The following is an 18,499-nucleotide window of genomic DNA, read 5'->3' as shown; positions in this document are numbered from 1 at the left end:
CGCGCGCCGACGGACCCAGGGCTTGTGTTTGAAGTGCTTTTTTGGAAAACAGTCGCGCGCAGGCGGGGAGAGGCAAGGCGGGGAGGACCGTCCTAGATAGAAATGCTGTTCTCGATCAGCACGGGGTCCAGGTAGTAGTAGGGGATGGGGAGGCCTTTGTTGCGCTGGCGGATGTTGTGCGAGATCTGGGCCAGGCGCTGGCGGAGGGTCTCCATGCTCCTCCGTGGGGCATCCTCCACGAAGTGGATATCGGGGAAGTGGCCCAGGGGCCGCTGCGAGCACAGAACCGGGCAGCTGGGACGGAGCGGCCTCACTCCTCCGCCTTGCCCCTTCAGCAGCCTCTCTCTCCCTGCCTCCCGCCCTCGACACCCCCTCTCCTGTCTTTGGCCCCCCAGCCCTCTTCCTATGCTCAGAGTTCCCCTACCCCCACCTGCACCCCGAGGCCCCAGGGCACCTTGTCGTCGGGCTCCCGGCTTAGCGTCCAGAGCACCAACAGGGTGATGCACGTGGTCTTCACATCCGGCAACGTGTCCATGAAGGTCTCCAGAGTGGTCAGCCCCTTGGCCTGCATCGGTGGGTTCCGCATGGATGGTGGGAAATTAGGCATCCAGGCGGTGAACTCCAGCTGGAGGTGAGGTAGAGGAGGGATTCTGGGTCAGAGAGCACCCCGGGACTCTTGGGCTTAAATTGAGGCTGAAATTGAAGCTGGGACTCAGGTTGAGACAGGTCGGGGCTGGGCTAGGGATTATGGCTGAGGTTGGGTTTGAGGTTGGGGCTGAGACTAAGGTTAGGTCTGGGCCGGAGTCTGGGGCAGGGGCTGCTGAGCACAGGTACCTGCCCTGTGTTGACAGCTGCGTGCTTGGCAGAGCAGGTGTAGATGACAATGGTGACATATCGGATCAGCTCAGGCACCGTTCGCAAGCACCTGGGGAAACCTGGAGGGGGAGCGGGGGGCACAGGCAGGCAGCGTCAGTCCTGCCCTGGTCCTGGCTGGCAGGCAGAGGGTGCGACCAAGCCGGCTCACCTTGTCCTGCCCACACTCCCAGCTACCACATCGTGCCCTCATCCTGCCTGCTTGGCTCTCCTGTGGCCACAACCCCATCTCCCCTAGTCCAGATCACAACAAGCCTTGGGGAGGGGGCCTCAACTGGCCTTGGCCAGATGTCCTCCAGGGCTGCTCCAGGGGCCTGCCTGAGGCGGGGCCCTCAGATCTCTGCTCCAGCTCTCTTAGGGGTGCCTCTCTGGTCCCAGGCCTCGGGGGGGGGGGGGGGGAGTCTTCAGAAGAATCCTGGCTTTCCTCCCCTGACTCAGCACAGTCCCCCATCCACACCCCCCAAAACACACACACTTCTTTCCAGACTCTGCTCATTCCAGGTGGATTTCTCAGTAGCCTGGCTCCCTGTCCTACAACTAACCAAGCTGCTGGCTTCTCTTTCCTGTTGTCCCAAATGAGTGGCCAGCCCTGGTTGCCATGGTGACCCCAAGTTTCAAAAGCCCGACACATTCAAACCAGACCCATCATCTTCCTCTCAAAACTGCTCCTCCGTCCCGGCTTCCAGCTCAAGGAAGGACACACACCATCCACCCAGCTGCAAAAGCCTAAAACCTGGCAGTCACCCTTGGCCGCCCCCCCTACCTAACCCCCACTGCCAAACCCAAACCAGTCACCAAGTCCTGTCATTTCTATATCCCCACTGGCTCTGGAATTCTCTGCATCCCCACAGCTCCCACCCTAGTCAGGTCCCTGTCACCTCCCTCCTGGACACCACAGCAGCCTCCCAAACTGTCTGCTGACCGCCATTGCAGCCTAATATTCTAACCTATGAATCTGAGCTCCTTGCAAACCCCTCGATGGCTCCCTCTGGTGCTCGGGGTAATTCCAAACTCCCTACCCAGGCTGTGCAACCCGGGCCCTGCTCATGGCTGCAGCCTGAGCCCTGCTGGGAGCCTGCCCAACTCCCACTCGCAACACCAGTTGCAGGGACCTGTAAGCAGCTCCCAGAAGTCACTCTGCTTGCTCTGGCTTTGGGCTTTTCCACTTGCTGCTCCCGCCCAGAACTCTCCAGCCCCACCTCTGTCACCTCACAGCTGACCTCCCCATCCTGCAGACCTTAGCTAGATGTTAGCCACGATGTTGGATCTCAGCTAGACCTTACCCTCTGCTACCCACCCCACTCTCTACCTACCACCCCTCCCCAAGCTGGGTTAGGTGCCTCCCCTGGGCTCCTATGCAACCGCAAACTACACCAGTCCCGCTATTTACTTAAGCAGACCACCCCCCAGACTGTGAACTTGAGGGCAGCACCGTCACCTGTCTTGTTCCCTTTTGCCTCCTCAGTAACCAGCACAGCATTTGTCACATCATAGACGCTCACTAAATATTTGTTGAGTGGGTGCCCACGTGGCATGACCTCAGGATGCTCTCCCACCCTCTCCTGGAGCCGGCCAGATCCCCACCAGCTCCCCAGCCTCCAGGACGCTCTGCCCTTTCCTCTTTGAGCTCATGCCTCACTTCTCAGTCCACAAAGGTTGTTTCTGGGATGGGGGACTGGGACCCCTCCAGGTCTCTACAGAGATGACCCGTAGCACCTGAGCTCAGAGAGGGACCAATGGCCAGCCATGCTTTCTTCCCCAACCTCTCCGAGATGCCACTGCTCCAGGGGCCAGGGCAGGGCCCTATCAAAGTCCTAGGCCAGTGATTTGGCCTCTTTCAGTCCCCAACAAGACATGCTCCGGGCCCAGCCCCAGAGGGCCCTCCCCACAGCCCCAGGGCCCTGCTGGGGGCCCAGGCCCATACCTGAGCTCTCACGCCCTAGTAGGCACTCCTTGAATATCTCCTGCACCCAGGACTGCAGTTCCGGGTCACCCTCCACAGCTGCATCACATGGGTAATAGTAGGTGATGATCTCTGTCACGTACCTGACCGGGGGACAGGGCCTCACTTTGGATCCCCCCTGCCCTCCCCAACCATGCTTCTCCCACCTCCCCCAGGATGCCCTGGCCTTGGCTGCCCCAGAGCTGCCCCAGGCCTGTGGGTGAGCAAGCCCTGGGGGCAGAGGTGGCGAGGGTGGCTTGGTAAGGTCAGAAGATGGCACCAGACCTAAGCTCAGGTCCTTAAAAGCTCCCCATACCCCCTCCAACATCCCAGGGTGTCCACCCCAAGTGCCACCCACTGCTGCCCTGACCTCACCTCTCCAGAGCGTCCCACACTGCCAAGCAGTCGTCGCGGTAATAATATCCCGGCAGGTCCTGAACCCCACGCTCCACAAAGTCGTTGGGGAGGTAGAGGCTGTCGTAGGTGGTCTCTGACAGAGCCCGCACCATCACCTCAGCAAAGCCCTCCAGGCCCAGGGACATGGCCTGTGAGGGAGGAGGCAGACCCTGGAGCTGGAGAGGTCCCTGCAAGTCCCCCCTTCTGAGGATCACACCCACCTCACCACAGTCTAGTGAGGGCCCCTCCAGCCCCCACACAGGCTGCCCCACTCCAGGAATTATCACATTCCAGGCCAGCACACCCAGCCCCTGCCTCTGCACCCTCATAGACACAGCACCCACTTTAACCGGCCCCCTCCCTCCACGCCCCCTCACTATCTGAAGGCAAGTGCGAAGTTCTGCTTTTAGTCTAACTGCAAAGGCCAGAAGAAAAGCAAATATCTTGGTGGAGGTGGGGACAGAAGTCTTACTCTGGCCGAGAGTCCCCCCTCATTCAGGAGGAGGGCCCGCCCGATGCTGTTGATCTGGACGGTGTATCGGGTGTGGGGGACAAGGAGCTGTAGGAGAAAGCAAGGAGGACAATGAGAGAAGATTAAGTTACCCCCAAAGAACCTCAGCACCCCCATTTCTGCAACATCAAACCCCTTCACCACCCATCTCAACTCCTCTCTTGTGGGTCCCAGTTGCCTCCCCAAGTCTAGCTGGACTCCCTCTGACGGCCAAGCGAGCCAGGTGGCTTTCTGAGGCCGAGTGAGGGCAGTAATGCCTCCTAGAGGCCGCTTCGCCCAGGCCCATACCTTGTAGAGGGGGTGACACATGGGTAGCTGCCTCAGCATGGCCAGGCAGAAGGCCTCAGCGATGAGGTGGGTCTCCAGCAGGTGGGCGATGGCCTCGTGGGAGTAGAACTCGGCATAGCGCACCCATGTCTTAGCCAACAGCCAGTCCCACTCGGAGTCGCTGGGCAGGAAGATGGGGCAATCGGGCCCGGGGGTCTGGCTGAGCTGGGAGTGCGTCAGGAGGGAGGGTTAGGTGAGGGCAGAGACACACACACAAGGGCCCTCACTGCAGGAGGAAAGCAGAGGGGAGTCTGAGGACGTAAAAGCTCCACCCCCTACACTCCAATCCCTCTGGTCCCCTGAGCACATCAGGGCCTTTCCTCCCTCCACATTTGCTCTTGCTGTTTCCTCTGCCTGTAGTACCTTCCCCCTAACTCTTTCTCTCCTTGGCAGTTCTCACTCATTCTTCATGAACCAGCTCACAAGCTGCCTCCTCTGAGAAGCCCTCCTTATCTCAAGCCCCAGCCACCACTTTCAGCTGTGCAGGTTGTGCACTGCATGAGGGTTCCCAGCGCCCCCGGGGCAGGGGGGCTGGGGGATCACTGAAATCTAGCCTACAGTGTTCCACTAATGAGCTAGGAGCATCAGGGCTTGACTGATCCCCCTCAGAGGGGTGCCTTTTTCTAATTTGGACATGACCCTGGTGGAGACCTCTGGGAATGGAGCACCACAGTTCCCTTTCCTGCCAGACCGGACTCTCAAGGCAGCAGCTAAGTCTGATTAGCTCAGTGTTTCCAGCAGAGGCCTGGCCCACAATGGGCATTGGTTTATCAAGTGGGTGGGTGAATGGAGTCAAAGAGACAAGCTTGCGATACCAAAGTACAGTCCTGTCTGGTCACCTCTGTGCATATACACACAGCACACCCACGAGTGCACCTGCAGGGACCCAAGTCCATGACCGGGCATACAAGCACACAGAGGCGCACACAGAGGCGCACATGTAGGGACACACAGGGACTCAGCCCAAGGCTTCCACACAGGGCCACCACTAGCCACACACACAGATAGGGACGTACATAAACATAGGTGTATTCTCAGATGCACACACAGGGACATACACTCACGTGGACACACGTGCTTACACACAGGTGTGCACACTAACAGGCACAAATTCGCACAAATAAGTGCACACCCAGGTACATAAGGTTCTCATGCACACACACACACAGAGGCTGACCCACGGACCATACAGTCACACGGAGAGGGGCATAACAAGCACACACACTCACATAAGTGCACATACACATTCATGCACACACAGAGCCTGACACACTGGCAACACGCTCATACAGTGGCCCCAGGCCTGCACCCCAGGCACCTGGATGGCGATGGGCATCATGTTCCCTTCCGGGCCGAAGTGCAGCAGGCAGAGCGGGGCGCAGTGGTGCTGCTTCAGGCCGTTGAGCTCAACAGTGGGGATGCCCTCCAAGATGCGGTAGTCTGCCAGGTAAATGTTCCCCTTCTGGAGGGGAGCCATGATGGGCGGGCAGGTAGGTATCAACATAGGGCACCCGTGACCCACGCCTTGGGCCCCCAGGTGCAGGGCTTGGCCAGGACCCGACTGGGGGATGCGGGTCGGGGTAGGACTCTGCGGGCGACCGAAGTGGGGAGAGACGGGGAGGCCCCGGAGAAAGCGAGGCAGGGAGGCTGTGGGGGTCTCCACCAGAGCGGGCCTCACCTCCAGCTCTGCTTGCAGGCACGTTCCCTCGCCCAGGAACGGGGCCACCATGTCTTCTGTGACAGGGAACTTATCTGGGATCCGCGCGCAGCGGCGGAGTAGGCCTGGGTTGACGCCATTGAGGTACTGGTACCCAAAGAAGCTGTCCTCTGCCCAGTGCTCGGCCACGTACTCTGGGGGGACGGCGCGGAGGCATCAGGACGCGACCCGATCCCCCTCAGGGACAGAGAGGCATGGAGCTGTGGCCCGGGACAGAGGAAGACAGCGGACAGCAGAGAAGACTGGGGGAGGAAAACGAAGCCCCCAGCCTCTAGCCGCCGGAGCCTAGGGCGACGTTTCCCAATAAGCCGCCAGAGGGCGCGCCTCTCACGACTCGAGATTCCTGCCTGAGGTTCGTTCCGCCTGTCCCATCCCGCTGCCGCGACGTGGGGGTCCTGCCTCTCGAAGGCGCCTCGAGTTCCTCCCGCCAGAGTTCGCCCGGCTCCCCCGTGTTCGATTCGGGATGCCCCGCCCCATACCGGAGACGACAGACTTGTTGGCCGGGAAAATTTTCTTAATGTCCTTCAGTCTCTTCCACGACCGTTTGCAGTCCACCAGACCGCGGAGTTTGAACCCGAGTGCCCTAGGAGATGGGATTCGAGGGGGGAGGCCGTCAGACAGGTGCCAAGTGCCCGCTGGGACGGCGGCAGAGCTGCCCCACCCCACTTAGGTCTCTAGATCTCGGGGTCTCTGAGTCTCAAAGTCTGCATTTCTGGAGCTCTGGATCTCTGGGTCTCAGGGTCTCCCAAGGCCCATAGCTCAAGGTCTTTGTATGTCCAGGTCTCTGAATGTCACCTCTCAGGTCCTCTGGCCTGTCCTTTCAGCTCCCTCTGCCTTCCCGGCCATTCCAACCTCTGGGGCTGTGGTGGAGGCGGGCACGGAGCAGGGGGAGAAGAACAGTCTTTACAGGAGCCCTCACCGCCCTCACTCGCACACACTAACGTGGGCCCCAGGCGGAGAAAGAAGGAGGCCGTCTTGATGAAGGAGTAGCGGAGATTCAAGTTCAGGAACTTGGTGGCCTTAATGTTGATGAGAATCGGGAATCCTGGGATATAGCCATTCCATCTGTGGGAAGGAATGCACAGCTGAGGCCAGGCACCTGGGTGGGGTCCAGCAGCTGGGGAAGGGGCAGATCCCAGCGGTCAGCTATCGGAGGGGCCCTAGGGCAGGCTCAGGTCCTTACTCAGGCCGGTTGGGGTTTCTTCGGACAGGAGGGCGGTAACTGGGGATATGCACATAGTTGGGCAGGCCGGGAACAAAGACCCTCCAGCTGCAAAGAGAAGCCAAGACGGTGGGCCCTGAGGCCCATGCACTATCCCAGGGCCAGAGGGGGCACTACTGGCCCCCCACCTCCCACAGCCCCTGCTGCGCCACCCTCACTGGTAGAAGTCCTGCTTGGCTCTGATCTCCTCCTGTCGGTGCTCCAGGAGGATGGGGAGCCTGTCGTCCGCTCTTGTCTTTCCTGTAGGGAGACCAAAGAGGATGCTCAAAGTCTGACCCCTGGCTCCTGCCTGCCCTTGCCCACTTCAGGGATCAGAATTCAGCTTCTGCCTCTCAGGTGGGCTCTGGGGGGCCCACAGCCAAAGATGGGAAAGGCTTACTCTGAGAGACGGAGCTTATGTCTTCTCCCAAACACTCAGACGGAAGGATCAGGTACCTCCCTCCTCCCCCTGGCTCTACCCCTCAAGCTGGGCTCTGCTGCTGCCGGCAAGTCCCTCTTCTAGACCCACTGAGACGTTAGTAGCAGTTCTTTGGCGCTTACTAAGTACTGGGCACTTTCTAAACACTTTACTTATATTAATAATTACTCAGCACAAGAACAACCTTACAAGGCAGGTGACTATTACTATAGGCCCACAACCTGGTCTCCAAATTCCAAAATCCATCAGGCTATAGAAAGCAGGTTGGTTTGTTTTATTCACAAGTTAGGCACAAATTCCCTGGTTGGCAAAACCTGCTCTAAATTTACCTGATGCTCTAGATAGTCTCTATGTAACACATTTTGTGTAACTATTCATAGTTTTTGCTGCAGAAATATTAGTATATTTGATTAGCAGATATATCACATAATATATGGTGTGTCTGTATATATAGAAGATATATAGATATATACAAACATATTTCATACATATACATGTGTGCATATATATATATATATACACACATATATCTTCTAAATCATATCTGAATTTCAAAATACCTCTGGCCCCAACAGTTTCAGCTAAGGGACAATATCATCGTGCTCATTTTACAAGGAGAAAATAGTCAATATTACATAGAGAGAAAACAGTGAGCTGGGATTTGAACCAAGGCATTCTGCTTCTGACCACTCACCCATCACCTGCTAACAGCCACCAACAGTTGTTAAGCCTTTTTAAAACTCCTTTTAGAGGTTATGTCATTGGATTCTCACATCAACTCTACTAAGTAGGTTCTGTTAGCCCCATTTTACAGATGAGGACACTGAGGCTTAGAAGACTTCGGAAGTGAACCCAGATGTCCAGCTGGTAGGTGGTGGAGCTGAGGTCCAAATCTAGGCCTGTCTTTCTCCAGCGTCTTGGCTGGTAGTCCCCAGCTGGCATGTGCCTATCGCTGCAGCCCCGTCATTTTCCCTCAAGGCCCCCTTCGCCACCCTCCCCCTCCTCCATCTGCCTTAGCTCACATTGTATTCTGGACGAACAGTGCCCCCTGGAGTTGTGCAACCCGGAGACCCAGCTTGGCTTCATCCCCAGGGTGGGAGCCTCATTCCTTCCAGGGCCCAGAAAGTGACTCAAGTGTCCCTGCCCTGGTGTTGCGTGGCAGCTGCCCCACCCCACCCCATTCCTTCCTGGCTACACAGCATCACCCTGCCTGTGCCCTGCTTCCATGCCATTCAGTCCCATCACTGTGGGAAGCTACTCCACATCCCCAGTGAGACCCTCCCCTTGGCCTCTCCACCCTCTCCCAGGCCTACCTCCCTCTGCCTCTGCCTCCCCTTTCCCCAGCTCAGGCCCCATTCCCCCGCTCCCAGGGAAAGGCTCTCACCACAGGGAAATGAGAGATGGAAGAGGGGTAGTAGGCTGCAAGGAGGATGGGGCTCCAGGCCCCTGGATCCACTCAGCTCTGCCCTCCCCTCCCATCCACCTTGAGGGAGGCCAAAAGTGGGCAGGCCTGCAGTCCCCCTACAGCAGCCACATATTAGGAAGCCAACCCAAGCCCACTAGACAAAGACTCTGGCAGGGGTAGACACAAGGAGGCACTCAGGTCCTGTCCCTCTTCCATGGGAGCAGGAAGCGACCAGGAAAACAGCTGGGCAGCCTTGAGCAGCCACCAAGGAAATCCCCGGCAGTCTGTAGGAGTAACAGGACCTCCTGCTAGAGTGCTGTGGAGCCTTGCTGGATTAAGGGGGCATTTTGCAGTAGAAGTGAGTCCTATTAGAGAAATAAGTGTCCTATTGGAGTAATAAGGAGTCCTTTGGAGCAATAGAATGTCTCATCAGTCTAAAAAATGCTCATTTAGAAAACCAGGCCTTAGGACCGGTCCTGTGGCATAGTGGTTAAGTTCGCGCACGCTGCTTCAGTTGCCTGGGGTTTGCAGGTTCGAACCCCAGGTGCGGACCCACACACCGCTCATCAGGCCATGCTGTGGCGGTGTCCCATGTACAAAAGAGAGGAAGATGGGCACGGATGTTAGCTCAGAGCCAATCTTCCTCAGCAAAAAGAAGAGGATTGGCAATGGATGTTAGCTCAGGGCCCATCTTCCTCACACACACACACACACACAAAAACACCTCAAACCAAAATAAATTTCAGATTATTAAAAACAAAATCTTAAAAAAAAAAAAGAAGACCAGGCCATGATAATAAGGTACAAGCCCTCCTGTTACAGCACCACGGAGAACTATTCAACTAACCAGGCTTCTTATGAAACAATCAGGCAGCAGTTGGAATAATGGGGCATCCTATTAGAGTACTAAGTCATCTATTGTAGTAACAGAGCCCTGCTGGAGTAACAGGGAGTCTTTTTAGAGCAGCAGGACATGCTATTTGGCATAAATAGGGCATCCTATCAGCGTCCTGAGACCTGTACTCAGAGTAGCAAGGGGTCTTTTTAGAGCGGCTGGGCACCCTGTGAGAGTTGAGGGGAGGACTGGAGAGGTGATGGAGAGCACTCTTATCTTCAGCTAGAGCCTGGGATCCTGAGATCCTAAGGGTAGCCCTGGGCCTCGTTCATCTCCGTTCCTCCAGGGTGCAGCCCAGAGCTGGGCCCGGCACGGCAGCAGTGACTGAGAGTAATGAGTGAGAGTGGCAGGCATTTTTGGGAGTCCCTGTGGGGCTGGCACCTGGTTGGCTTGTTGGGAGCCTGGAATGGCCAGGCTGGGGTGGCCAGGCTGGAGCAAGGGGCCTAATGACATGGGATGGTGTGGTGAGGTCTTGCCTGTAGCCTCACGGAGCGCCAGGGTCTCGTAGCCATCCATCCACTGGTAGGCGGGGAAGTGGTAGGTGTGGCCATTGGGTGCACAGATCTGCACGTAGTTGCAGTACCAGGACTTCTTGGGAAAGAAGGAGTAGCGCTCCTTGTGCAGACGGATGATGATGAGCTCCCCCAGGTCCTGCTGGCACTGGACAGTGTACTGGTCCACCTGGGAAGGGCAAAGGGCCAGCTAAGCAGGCATGGCTCGATCCTGGCTCCTCGGGCCTCCCACTGGTCTGGCCCCTCACCCAGGTCGTGCTCATGCTGGGAGATGCTCACCTCCCTAGAAGGAGTGACCTGATCCTTGGGCTCTCCTCCCACCCCTCCCACCTGACTGTCTCCTGCTGGGCCCATCTGCCCAGGGCTGGGCAGGACCCCAGGCACTCCCTTCTCCATTCCCAGGTCCTCGGCTCCCATCCTCCCACCCCCTCCCCAATCACCTGAGGCTGCAGGAGCCATGCAGACCCCCAGGGGCTGGTGTACAAAGGGGTCCCATGGGGTCCAGGGCCTCCCAAGCCTCCTGCAGTCGTAAAGTGGGCAGAGGTGGTCCATGCAGTCCCTTTTTCTCCCACTTATCAATGAAGATGTGGCTATTCAGAAATGGCCACATAGATAGAGTGACCTATTAAGGTCACATAACAGCAGGTGGCTGGACCTGACTCAGAATCAGGTCCGAGGGTTGAAAGCCTAGCAAAGGGTGCTTTCCGTCAAGGAGCAGGCAGGTCCCCACTGGACAGGCTGGTCAGATGCCATTTCAAGTCACAGAGAATCCAATGTGAATTTAAGCCAGTTATGAAGCAACTTAACTTAGGAAGCGTGAGTGAGAATGAGAGAGAGAGGGATGAGGGAGAGGGGGAGAGAGGAAATGGGAAAGGGATGAGAAAGAAGAGAGATAAAGGGAGAGAGGGTTGAGAGATGAGGGCTGTGGGGTGAGTGATGAGAGAGAGGGAGAGGGATGATGGGCAGAGAGAGAGAAGTGAGACAAAGGAAGGGAAGGAAATGAGGAGTGACCAGGAAGGGATAAGAGGTGAGAGACAGGGACGAAGAAGGATGGCCCAGCCGCCAGGGAAGTAGGAGAAGGTTGGGAGCCAGGTCTGGGGTGAGGGGCATCTCCAGCCACCCTTGGAGCCCCACTGCTTTCAGACCTCTCCCGAAGCTCCCCAACCTCTCCTGGCCAAGCTCTGGCTCCCTGGCTCTCTCCCCTGCACAGCTCCATCCCTCCCTGTGCTCCCCAGACACAGACACACATACACACTCACACATACACACACACACATGCACACACACTCACCGCTCCTGTGGCAAAGTCTCTCCCAAAGTGGTTCAGCAGCTGCTTATGGCTCTCTCCTTGGGTCCCCACGATGGTCAGAGAGATGGAGTCCGTCGTTCCTGACAAGAGGTCAGTACCAGTAGCCACCTTGACTTTGTAAGTGGCCATGGCTGCTCTTCAGGAGGCAGAGCGGGGGGCTCAATCACAGACACTGGGGGGGTGGGCACACAGGGCCCAAGCCAGGCGGGGGAAGCCAGACACAGAGAGGAGTGGAAAAGGCTAGCCTCCCGTGGTGGAGAGGTGAGGCCCACTGGCAGCCCAGAGCCTGGAGAAGCTGCTGCCCTGGATGGGCAATGGGCAGGATAGGAACTGGGCAGGCTGGGGCGGGGCTGTGCTCCTGTCGAGTGAGCAGGCGACTAGGGTGCGAGCCCTCTGGGATCTGGCAGGGAGGAACAGATGGGGCAGAGAGCTGGGCCTGTCTCTGAGAGGGCGGGTGGAAGATGCTTTGAATGAAGGAGACTTCAGGGTGGGGGAGCCAGTCTAGCCTGAGCCAGGGCCCCAGGGAAGGTGGGGGAGGGGCCAGGCGGGGCCCCCAGATCTCTATCAGCCTAATAAGCTTCTTCCTTCTGTCTGCCTCCATTGGCTGCAGCGCTGGGCACCCCTGCTAAGCAGGGCCATGGGCTGCATTGGTTCTGGGGCCCCTGGTAGGTTGGGGGTTAGGGGAGGGGGCACAGCACAAGCTGTCCAACTGGCCTGCTACCCAGCCATTCCTCCCTGGGAGGTGGGGCAGGCAGTGGCCACAGTGGGAAGGCTGCCCATCCTTCTGCCCCACGGCCCAGAGCCCATGATAGGAAGGGTGCTGAAGCGGGAGCTCGGGGACCCCAGGGTGCAGAGAGGTTCCAGGAAGAGGTGATCGGAGATGTGAGCGTGGGTGTCTGTCGCTTCCTGCAGGGCCGGGATCATCTGAGGAGGGACTGGGATTGAATACAAAAGGAGAAGACAGTTGGAGTGAAATTTGGGGCACAAGAAGTAAGCTGAAGAATGGATATATAATTTGTGGTATAATCATAACATAGAATTCTACCCAGCAATTAAAAAAAAATGGACTGCAACGTGGATGAATCTCACAAAGATTATACTGAGTGAAAGAAACCAGACAGAAATAAAGCACATGTTCTATCATTCCATTGACACGAAGCTCTAGAACAGGCAAAACTAAACAATTCTTATAAAAGTCAGACTAGTGAGTGCTCTGGAATGGGGGTGCAGACTGAACACCTGCAAGGGGGAGCCACGTAGGGAGCTAGAAATGTTCTGTATCTCGATCTGGGTGGTATATTGGGCACTTGATGCATTTTACTATATCCATGTTATCCCTCAATTTTATCAAGTACACGCCCTCACCCCCCACAAAAAAACAAAAGAAAGAAAAACAGAATAAAGCTGGGAAGAGAGTTGGAATCAGGATTGGACTTCAAAGGAATTGGGTTTCTTGTGAACCAAGTCATTCATGCCTTCATTCATTCAGATGTTTATGGAGTACACACAGTGCTCCAGGCACTGCGGATACAAAGAAGAAATAAAATACACACAGGACAAGAAACAGCAAACAAGAATTTGTTTGCTATAGTTTTGGATATCAAGTGCTCTGAAGAAAATAAAACTAGGGTGGGGCGGGTGGGATTGAGGGTGAGTTTCTGATGAATCACAGAAGCCAGAGCCCTGAGGAAAGGTGGGATCAGGCCCTGGGATAGAGTTGAGCTGAGGGAGGTGTTGGGACTAAGATTAGGTTAGGAGAGAGTGGGAGTTCTACTCTCAGCAGCGTTTGGGACCGAGGGAGAGTGAGGAGAGAGCCCTGTTCCTGTGCCCATTTCCCGGACCTGCCCTCTTTCCTTCTGTCTCCCAGGAGCAGCTCTCGCCAACCAGGAAGCACCAGCCCCTGGTGGCACCCTCAGTCACCACTGAGGGAAGGGCACACAGTTCCCCGGGCCAAGTTAGGGCCAAAGGAGGCTGGGATTCTGAGATGGAGAGAAGGTTCCGGTAGGCTCAGTATTGGGTGAGGGATGGGGATGAGATTGCAACTCGAGTCGAGCATAGAGATAGGGATGTGGTTGGAGTTAGGGAGTGAATTACCTTTTTTTTTTTTTTTTTTTTGTGAGGAGATCAGCCCTGAGCTAACATCCGCCAATCCTCCTCCTTTTTTGCTGAGGAAGACGGCCCTGGGCTAACATCGGTGCCTATCTTCCTCCACTTTATATGGGACGCCGCCACAGCATGGCTTACCAAGCAGTGGGTCGGTGCGCGCCCGGGATCCGGGCCAGCGAACCCCGGGCCGCCGCAGCGGAGCGCGCGCACTTAACCGCTTGCGCCACCGGGCCGGCCCCGGGAGTGAATTACCTTTTTAAGGCCCAGATCTGTTCCTAACACCCCTGACCCCCTCCAACCCCAGATCAAGCCTAGCAGTGGCTCCCCCTTGCCTTTGGAATAATGACCTCCTCCCCTCACGTGGCCCCTGTGGCTTCCTCGTAGGTCTCACCCCCCGCCCCCTGGGCCCCCACGTCCCCCTTGGCTCTCTTCTGTCTGGGACTGGGTGCCTTTCATTCATCAGCAGCAGACACTAACAGAGCTGGGCATTGTCAGGCCCTAAGAATACAATGTAACCAAAGCAAATCCCTGCTCTCCCTCTGAAGCCTACATTCTAGTGGGGGAAACAGACCATATTACCTAACAACCAAGTAAATTAAATATGTTAAATAGTGATAAGTGCTGAAGGGAAAAAAGAAAGCAGGGAAGGATAATATAAAATACAGGGGAGCAAACTTCAGAGAGTGGCCAGGGACTAGCTCTTTAAGAAAAGGACTTTTGAGTAAAGACATGAAAGAAATGAGGTCAGCTCCTTCCAACCACAGGGCCTTTGCATACTCTATTCCCTCTCTACCTCTTGGACCTGGTTAACGTTTCCTCTTCCTTCTGATCTTAGCTTGATTATTGCTTCATCAAGGAAGGCCAAATTTAACTATTAATGGCTCTCACAGCACTGTAGCGAATGTCTTTGATTGATGTCCATCTTCCCCACTAGATTAGACTGTCTGTAATCTGGTTTGATTTTCTCCCCACCTCCTAGAATGGTATCTGGTACCTGGGAGACTCTCGAAACAGGATTCTTAATGGTTTGATGGTTAATGAGGATGAGTACAGGGTTGGGAACTGAATCAACAATGAGGTTGGAATTAGGGTGAAAATTCAGAGAGGAGAGCTAGGTTGGGGTAAGGGTGAGGGGCAGGGAGTGATGTAGGGGAGGGAAATGGGTTAAGGGGATAGAGAGGATTGGAAAGAAGGCTGGGATGAAAGTTATGCCTGTGCTCTGGGTGACCGGCAGGGCTGTCTCACCCGCCTGGGCACAGTCCTGTCCCCAGATGAGGACAAGAACTGTCAAGTTTGTCAGGCTCTCCCTCCTGGGCTCCGCTCAGCCACTCTGATGACTCTTGGGGGTTGCTAGGAGCCTGATGATGCAAATTCACCTCTTAAGATGTCAATTCCATGCAAATTATCCCAGTTTATTGCCTTCTAGCCACTCCCCTTCCCTTGAGACTGTGCCCCCAGGGGGTCACTAAGGTTTGGTGAGGAGCAGAGTGGTGTGGAGTGGGAATTGAGGCTCAGGGGGTCGGGAAACTGCACCTCCAGGCCCCTCTGGGATTCAGGGTCCTAGTGCAGTGGGGGGAAAAGGTCCAGCCTTAACCTTCTCATCCAGCAGAAAGGTTACGCTGTGAGGGGGTGGGGAGGAGGCAGGGGCACACAGGCGGCCTGGAGGGTAGGGTGGGAGGGGTCTTTGGGGAAGGTGTAGAAGAGTTTGGGTGTCACCACAAATGGTAGGGATCTACCTCCATCCCCCAAAAGCTGCCTCCTCAAATCATAACGCACTATCAATAGGTCTCCCAGGCAATCCCTCTGTCCCAAACAAAGCAGGAGTGGTGGCTCTGAGTTTGATTACGGCTCAGGTCTAGAGTGGGAATTAGGTTCCTGAGGGAAACAGAGATGGAAATGGGATGGTGGGGATATGAACGTGCCTGGGGACATGCATGGCATTGGGCATTGGCATGTAGATGCGGCACTCCCCAGTTCCAACCAAAACGTGGATATGTGACTCTGGGTAGGTGCTCATTGGGCTGAAGAACTGGTTCTCCTGGACCCGGGGTGGGCCTGGAGAGCAGAGGAGGCCCCTGGGAAGCTTGCTGGGTTGGCTCAAAATGGGCCACCCACACAGGAAGCCGAGTGCTCACTGCTGGGGCATTCCCCTTTCCCGCCCCACTCCACCTGAAGCCCTGCAAGGCAAAGAGCAACCCCTGGGCCCCACCCCCTAGGACAGAGAGAAAAAAGTCAAATTGGGTCTCTCCTCTGTTTAAAACTTGCCAGAGGTTAAAACAAAGTTGCCCTTAGAATCAAATCCAAGGATTAGTGTGGCCTACAGGACCGTGCATGATCCAGCTTCTGTCCACCCCTCGGTTACCTTATTCCAGCCACTCTGGCCTTCTCTATGCTCCTCGAACCCACACCCTTCAAGGCCCTTGCGCTTGCGCCGCCTCTGGTCTGTAACACCTTCCCCCCAAGCTATTCCAAGTGTTTTGTTCTTCTCATCCAGGTCACAACTCAACTGTCACCTCCTCAGAGTGGCCTTCCCTGACCACTAGACCTAGGGTTTCACCTCCTCACCCCCGGTCACGCTAACACACTGTCTGGTTTCATCTCCCAACTGCACTAGCAAGCATCTGAAAGGCTTTATCTGTTCCTGTGTTCATTTATGTGTTTGTTGTCTGTCTCCCAGTAAGTCAGTGGAAGTAGGGATGGTGCCAGGGGACTCACAGCTGCTTCCACCACGTCTCGAAACCCGTCTAGGGAGACAGGAGCCATGAGGCAAGCAGATTCTAGAATGTCAGTGCTGGAAGGGACTTTCCAGGTCTTCTCATCCGTTCTATCTATCTGACAGATTTGGGCCACCAAGGCTGAGGGACTTGCTCAAGTCCAGCTGAGGAAAAGGGCTGGCTTGCTTTCCACTATACCAGTCGCCTTCCAGACTGACCGAAAAGCATAGAGGGGTCCAGAGTGCAGGCCCCATCTGACAGGGTTCGAGCATTACATGAGCCCCTTCCCCTCGTCCTGTCCCCAGAGGTGCCCAGAGCCCAGGCAGAATCCTACAGGCTGCCAGGTGTGTCTCTCCAATAAATCTCCCTCCAAGCTGGCTTTCTGGGAAACCAGATTCCAGTGATCCTCCCTCTCCAGCTTGGGGGCATTTTTAGGATGAGCATGCCTTCTAATGCTAACTTCGGTGCAGGCCAAGGATTGTTCGTCCTCTTGGAGGGACAGGCTGCCTGAGAATGCGCTGACATCACTCCAGCCTGTCCTGGTCCTGCTGTTCTAAGCCAAAGCCCAAGTCTAAGGGGCTGGCACATCCAGCCTCTGCCACAGTCCTTCTGGCCACACGGGGGCGCCCCTGGGTATTTCTTAGTCCTTTGAATTTGTTCTAAAATGAAAAAAATCTGGTGATTTTGGCTAAATTTTTAGATTGGAATCTGTGGGTAAGATATCCCCAACACACTTCTTCGTGCACAATGGCATGGGGATCCTCTTCTCCCATTATCACAGATGCAGGAAGTGAAAATCTGACTCTCGGCATAGTCAAGGACTGTCTGCCCCTCCCTCCTCTCCAGCCCCAAAGACACTGTGACTGTGGCCAGAAACAGGCTGTGACCAGGGTTTGGTCAGGCACAGAATTTGACTCAGCAGGCAGAGGATGTCAGAAGGGCTGGATCTGAGGTCTAGAGAAGCAGGAAACCAGGAAGGTGTCGGGTGGCTGCGGAGAAAGATATGGATGACCAACTTGAGGGCTGCACAAATCTCTGTTTTTAAGGGCTATACAGCTGAAAGGGAGAACATCAGACTCTCCAGATAACCACCTGTTTCAGTCAGGATGGGCAGGATTATGCTGCAACAACAACAATCCCCAAATCTCAATGGTCTTAACACAACAAAAGTTTCTTTCTTGCTCAGCTCCATGACCAGCTCAGGTCAGCAAGGGGCTCTGCTCTAGTCCCTCAGAGACAGAAGCTGATGGAAGTGCCATCTCAACAGGTGCTTCTAGAACAGCAGAGGCAGAGAGAAAACTGGCAGGCTCGTGCCTGCAATTAAATGCTCCAGCCTGGAGATGACCCATATCATTTCTGCTTGTAGAAACTTGGCCAAAACTCATCCATGACCCCACCCATCCACAAGAGAGCCAGAGATTGAGTCTTTCGTGTGTCCAGAAGAGGAACAGGATCTCAGTGGCAACACTAACAACTCCCACACCCAGAAGCTGGATTCTCAGGCTTTGCAAAATACCTGCTTTTTTCCTATCAGCCCCTTGAGTCTGGCTATTCCTTCACCTCCTGATGAATGACGCACTCTGGGAGGTGAAGACAGGAATGTAGGGCCTGGCTAGTTGGTGAGTTGGGCTGGGAGGCTTCCTGTCTCCAGAACAAATGATCCAGGAACTCACTGCTACTCCTTCCTTCTCCATTCCCCTGGTCCCCCACCCACCTACATACACACGTACATATATGAAAACAAAAATGAAATCGGAGCCAAATATATTGGTTTTTATTGAACTCACAGGGCTCAAGGACAAAAAAAGGGGTGGGGATGGGACACGAGCTGGGAAGAGACTCCCCACATACACATCCAAGCCAGGGAGCCTGGCCCCGAGCTCTAATTCTAACTCTCCCCTAAAACATGCTGCAGTCCAAGTGGACCAGGTTGCAGATCAAGGGCACACATCCTTCTTGCCCAGTTTCCAGGCTCTTCCAGAGAAGGAAGTTGGATTGGTTGGTCCTAGGCTTGGAGGAAAGTGGAAACAAAAAGGCAAGGCAGGAGAAAGAGTTTGGGGATTGGGGAGGACTGAAAAGGACAGCTCCGAGTCCCAAGCCAAGGGTCCCAATGGGAGGAGGTAGATTTTCACAGGAGAGGGGAGCAGGAGGC

The 18,499-nt window shown here is 55.5% G+C and overlaps 1 protein-coding gene across 1 annotated transcript; it reads right to left on the bottom strand.

The window, feature by feature from the left end:
- Nucleotides 1–92: 92 nt before the first annotated feature.
- ALOX12B (arachidonate 12-lipoxygenase, 12R type) lies at nucleotides 93–11,656 on the bottom strand. Its single transcript, XM_058559274.1, has 15 exons — nucleotides 11,510–11,656; nucleotides 10,183–10,387; nucleotides 7,147–7,228; nucleotides 6,950–7,036; nucleotides 6,709–6,831; nucleotides 6,246–6,349; nucleotides 5,728–5,900; nucleotides 5,368–5,511; nucleotides 4,011–4,214; nucleotides 3,684–3,770; nucleotides 3,191–3,360; nucleotides 2,798–2,919; nucleotides 835–935; nucleotides 455–625; nucleotides 93–272 (listed from the first exon to the last, which is right to left on the bottom strand). The coding sequence occupies exons 1-15, from the start codon at nucleotides 11,654–11,656 to the stop codon at nucleotides 93–95; spliced, it is 2,100 nt and encodes a 699-aa protein (XP_058415257.1).
- Nucleotides 11,657–18,499: the final 6,843 nt, after the last annotated feature.

The sequence above is a fragment of the Diceros bicornis genome, chromosome 18, assembly GCF_020826845.1.
Source record: "Diceros bicornis minor isolate mBicDic1 chromosome 18, mDicBic1.mat.cur, whole genome shotgun sequence".
Taxonomy (NCBI): domain Eukaryota; kingdom Metazoa; phylum Chordata; class Mammalia; order Perissodactyla; family Rhinocerotidae; genus Diceros; species Diceros bicornis.
The sequence above is the reverse complement of the archived record's forward strand: the minus strand, read 5'-3'. Positions and strand labels throughout refer to the sequence as shown.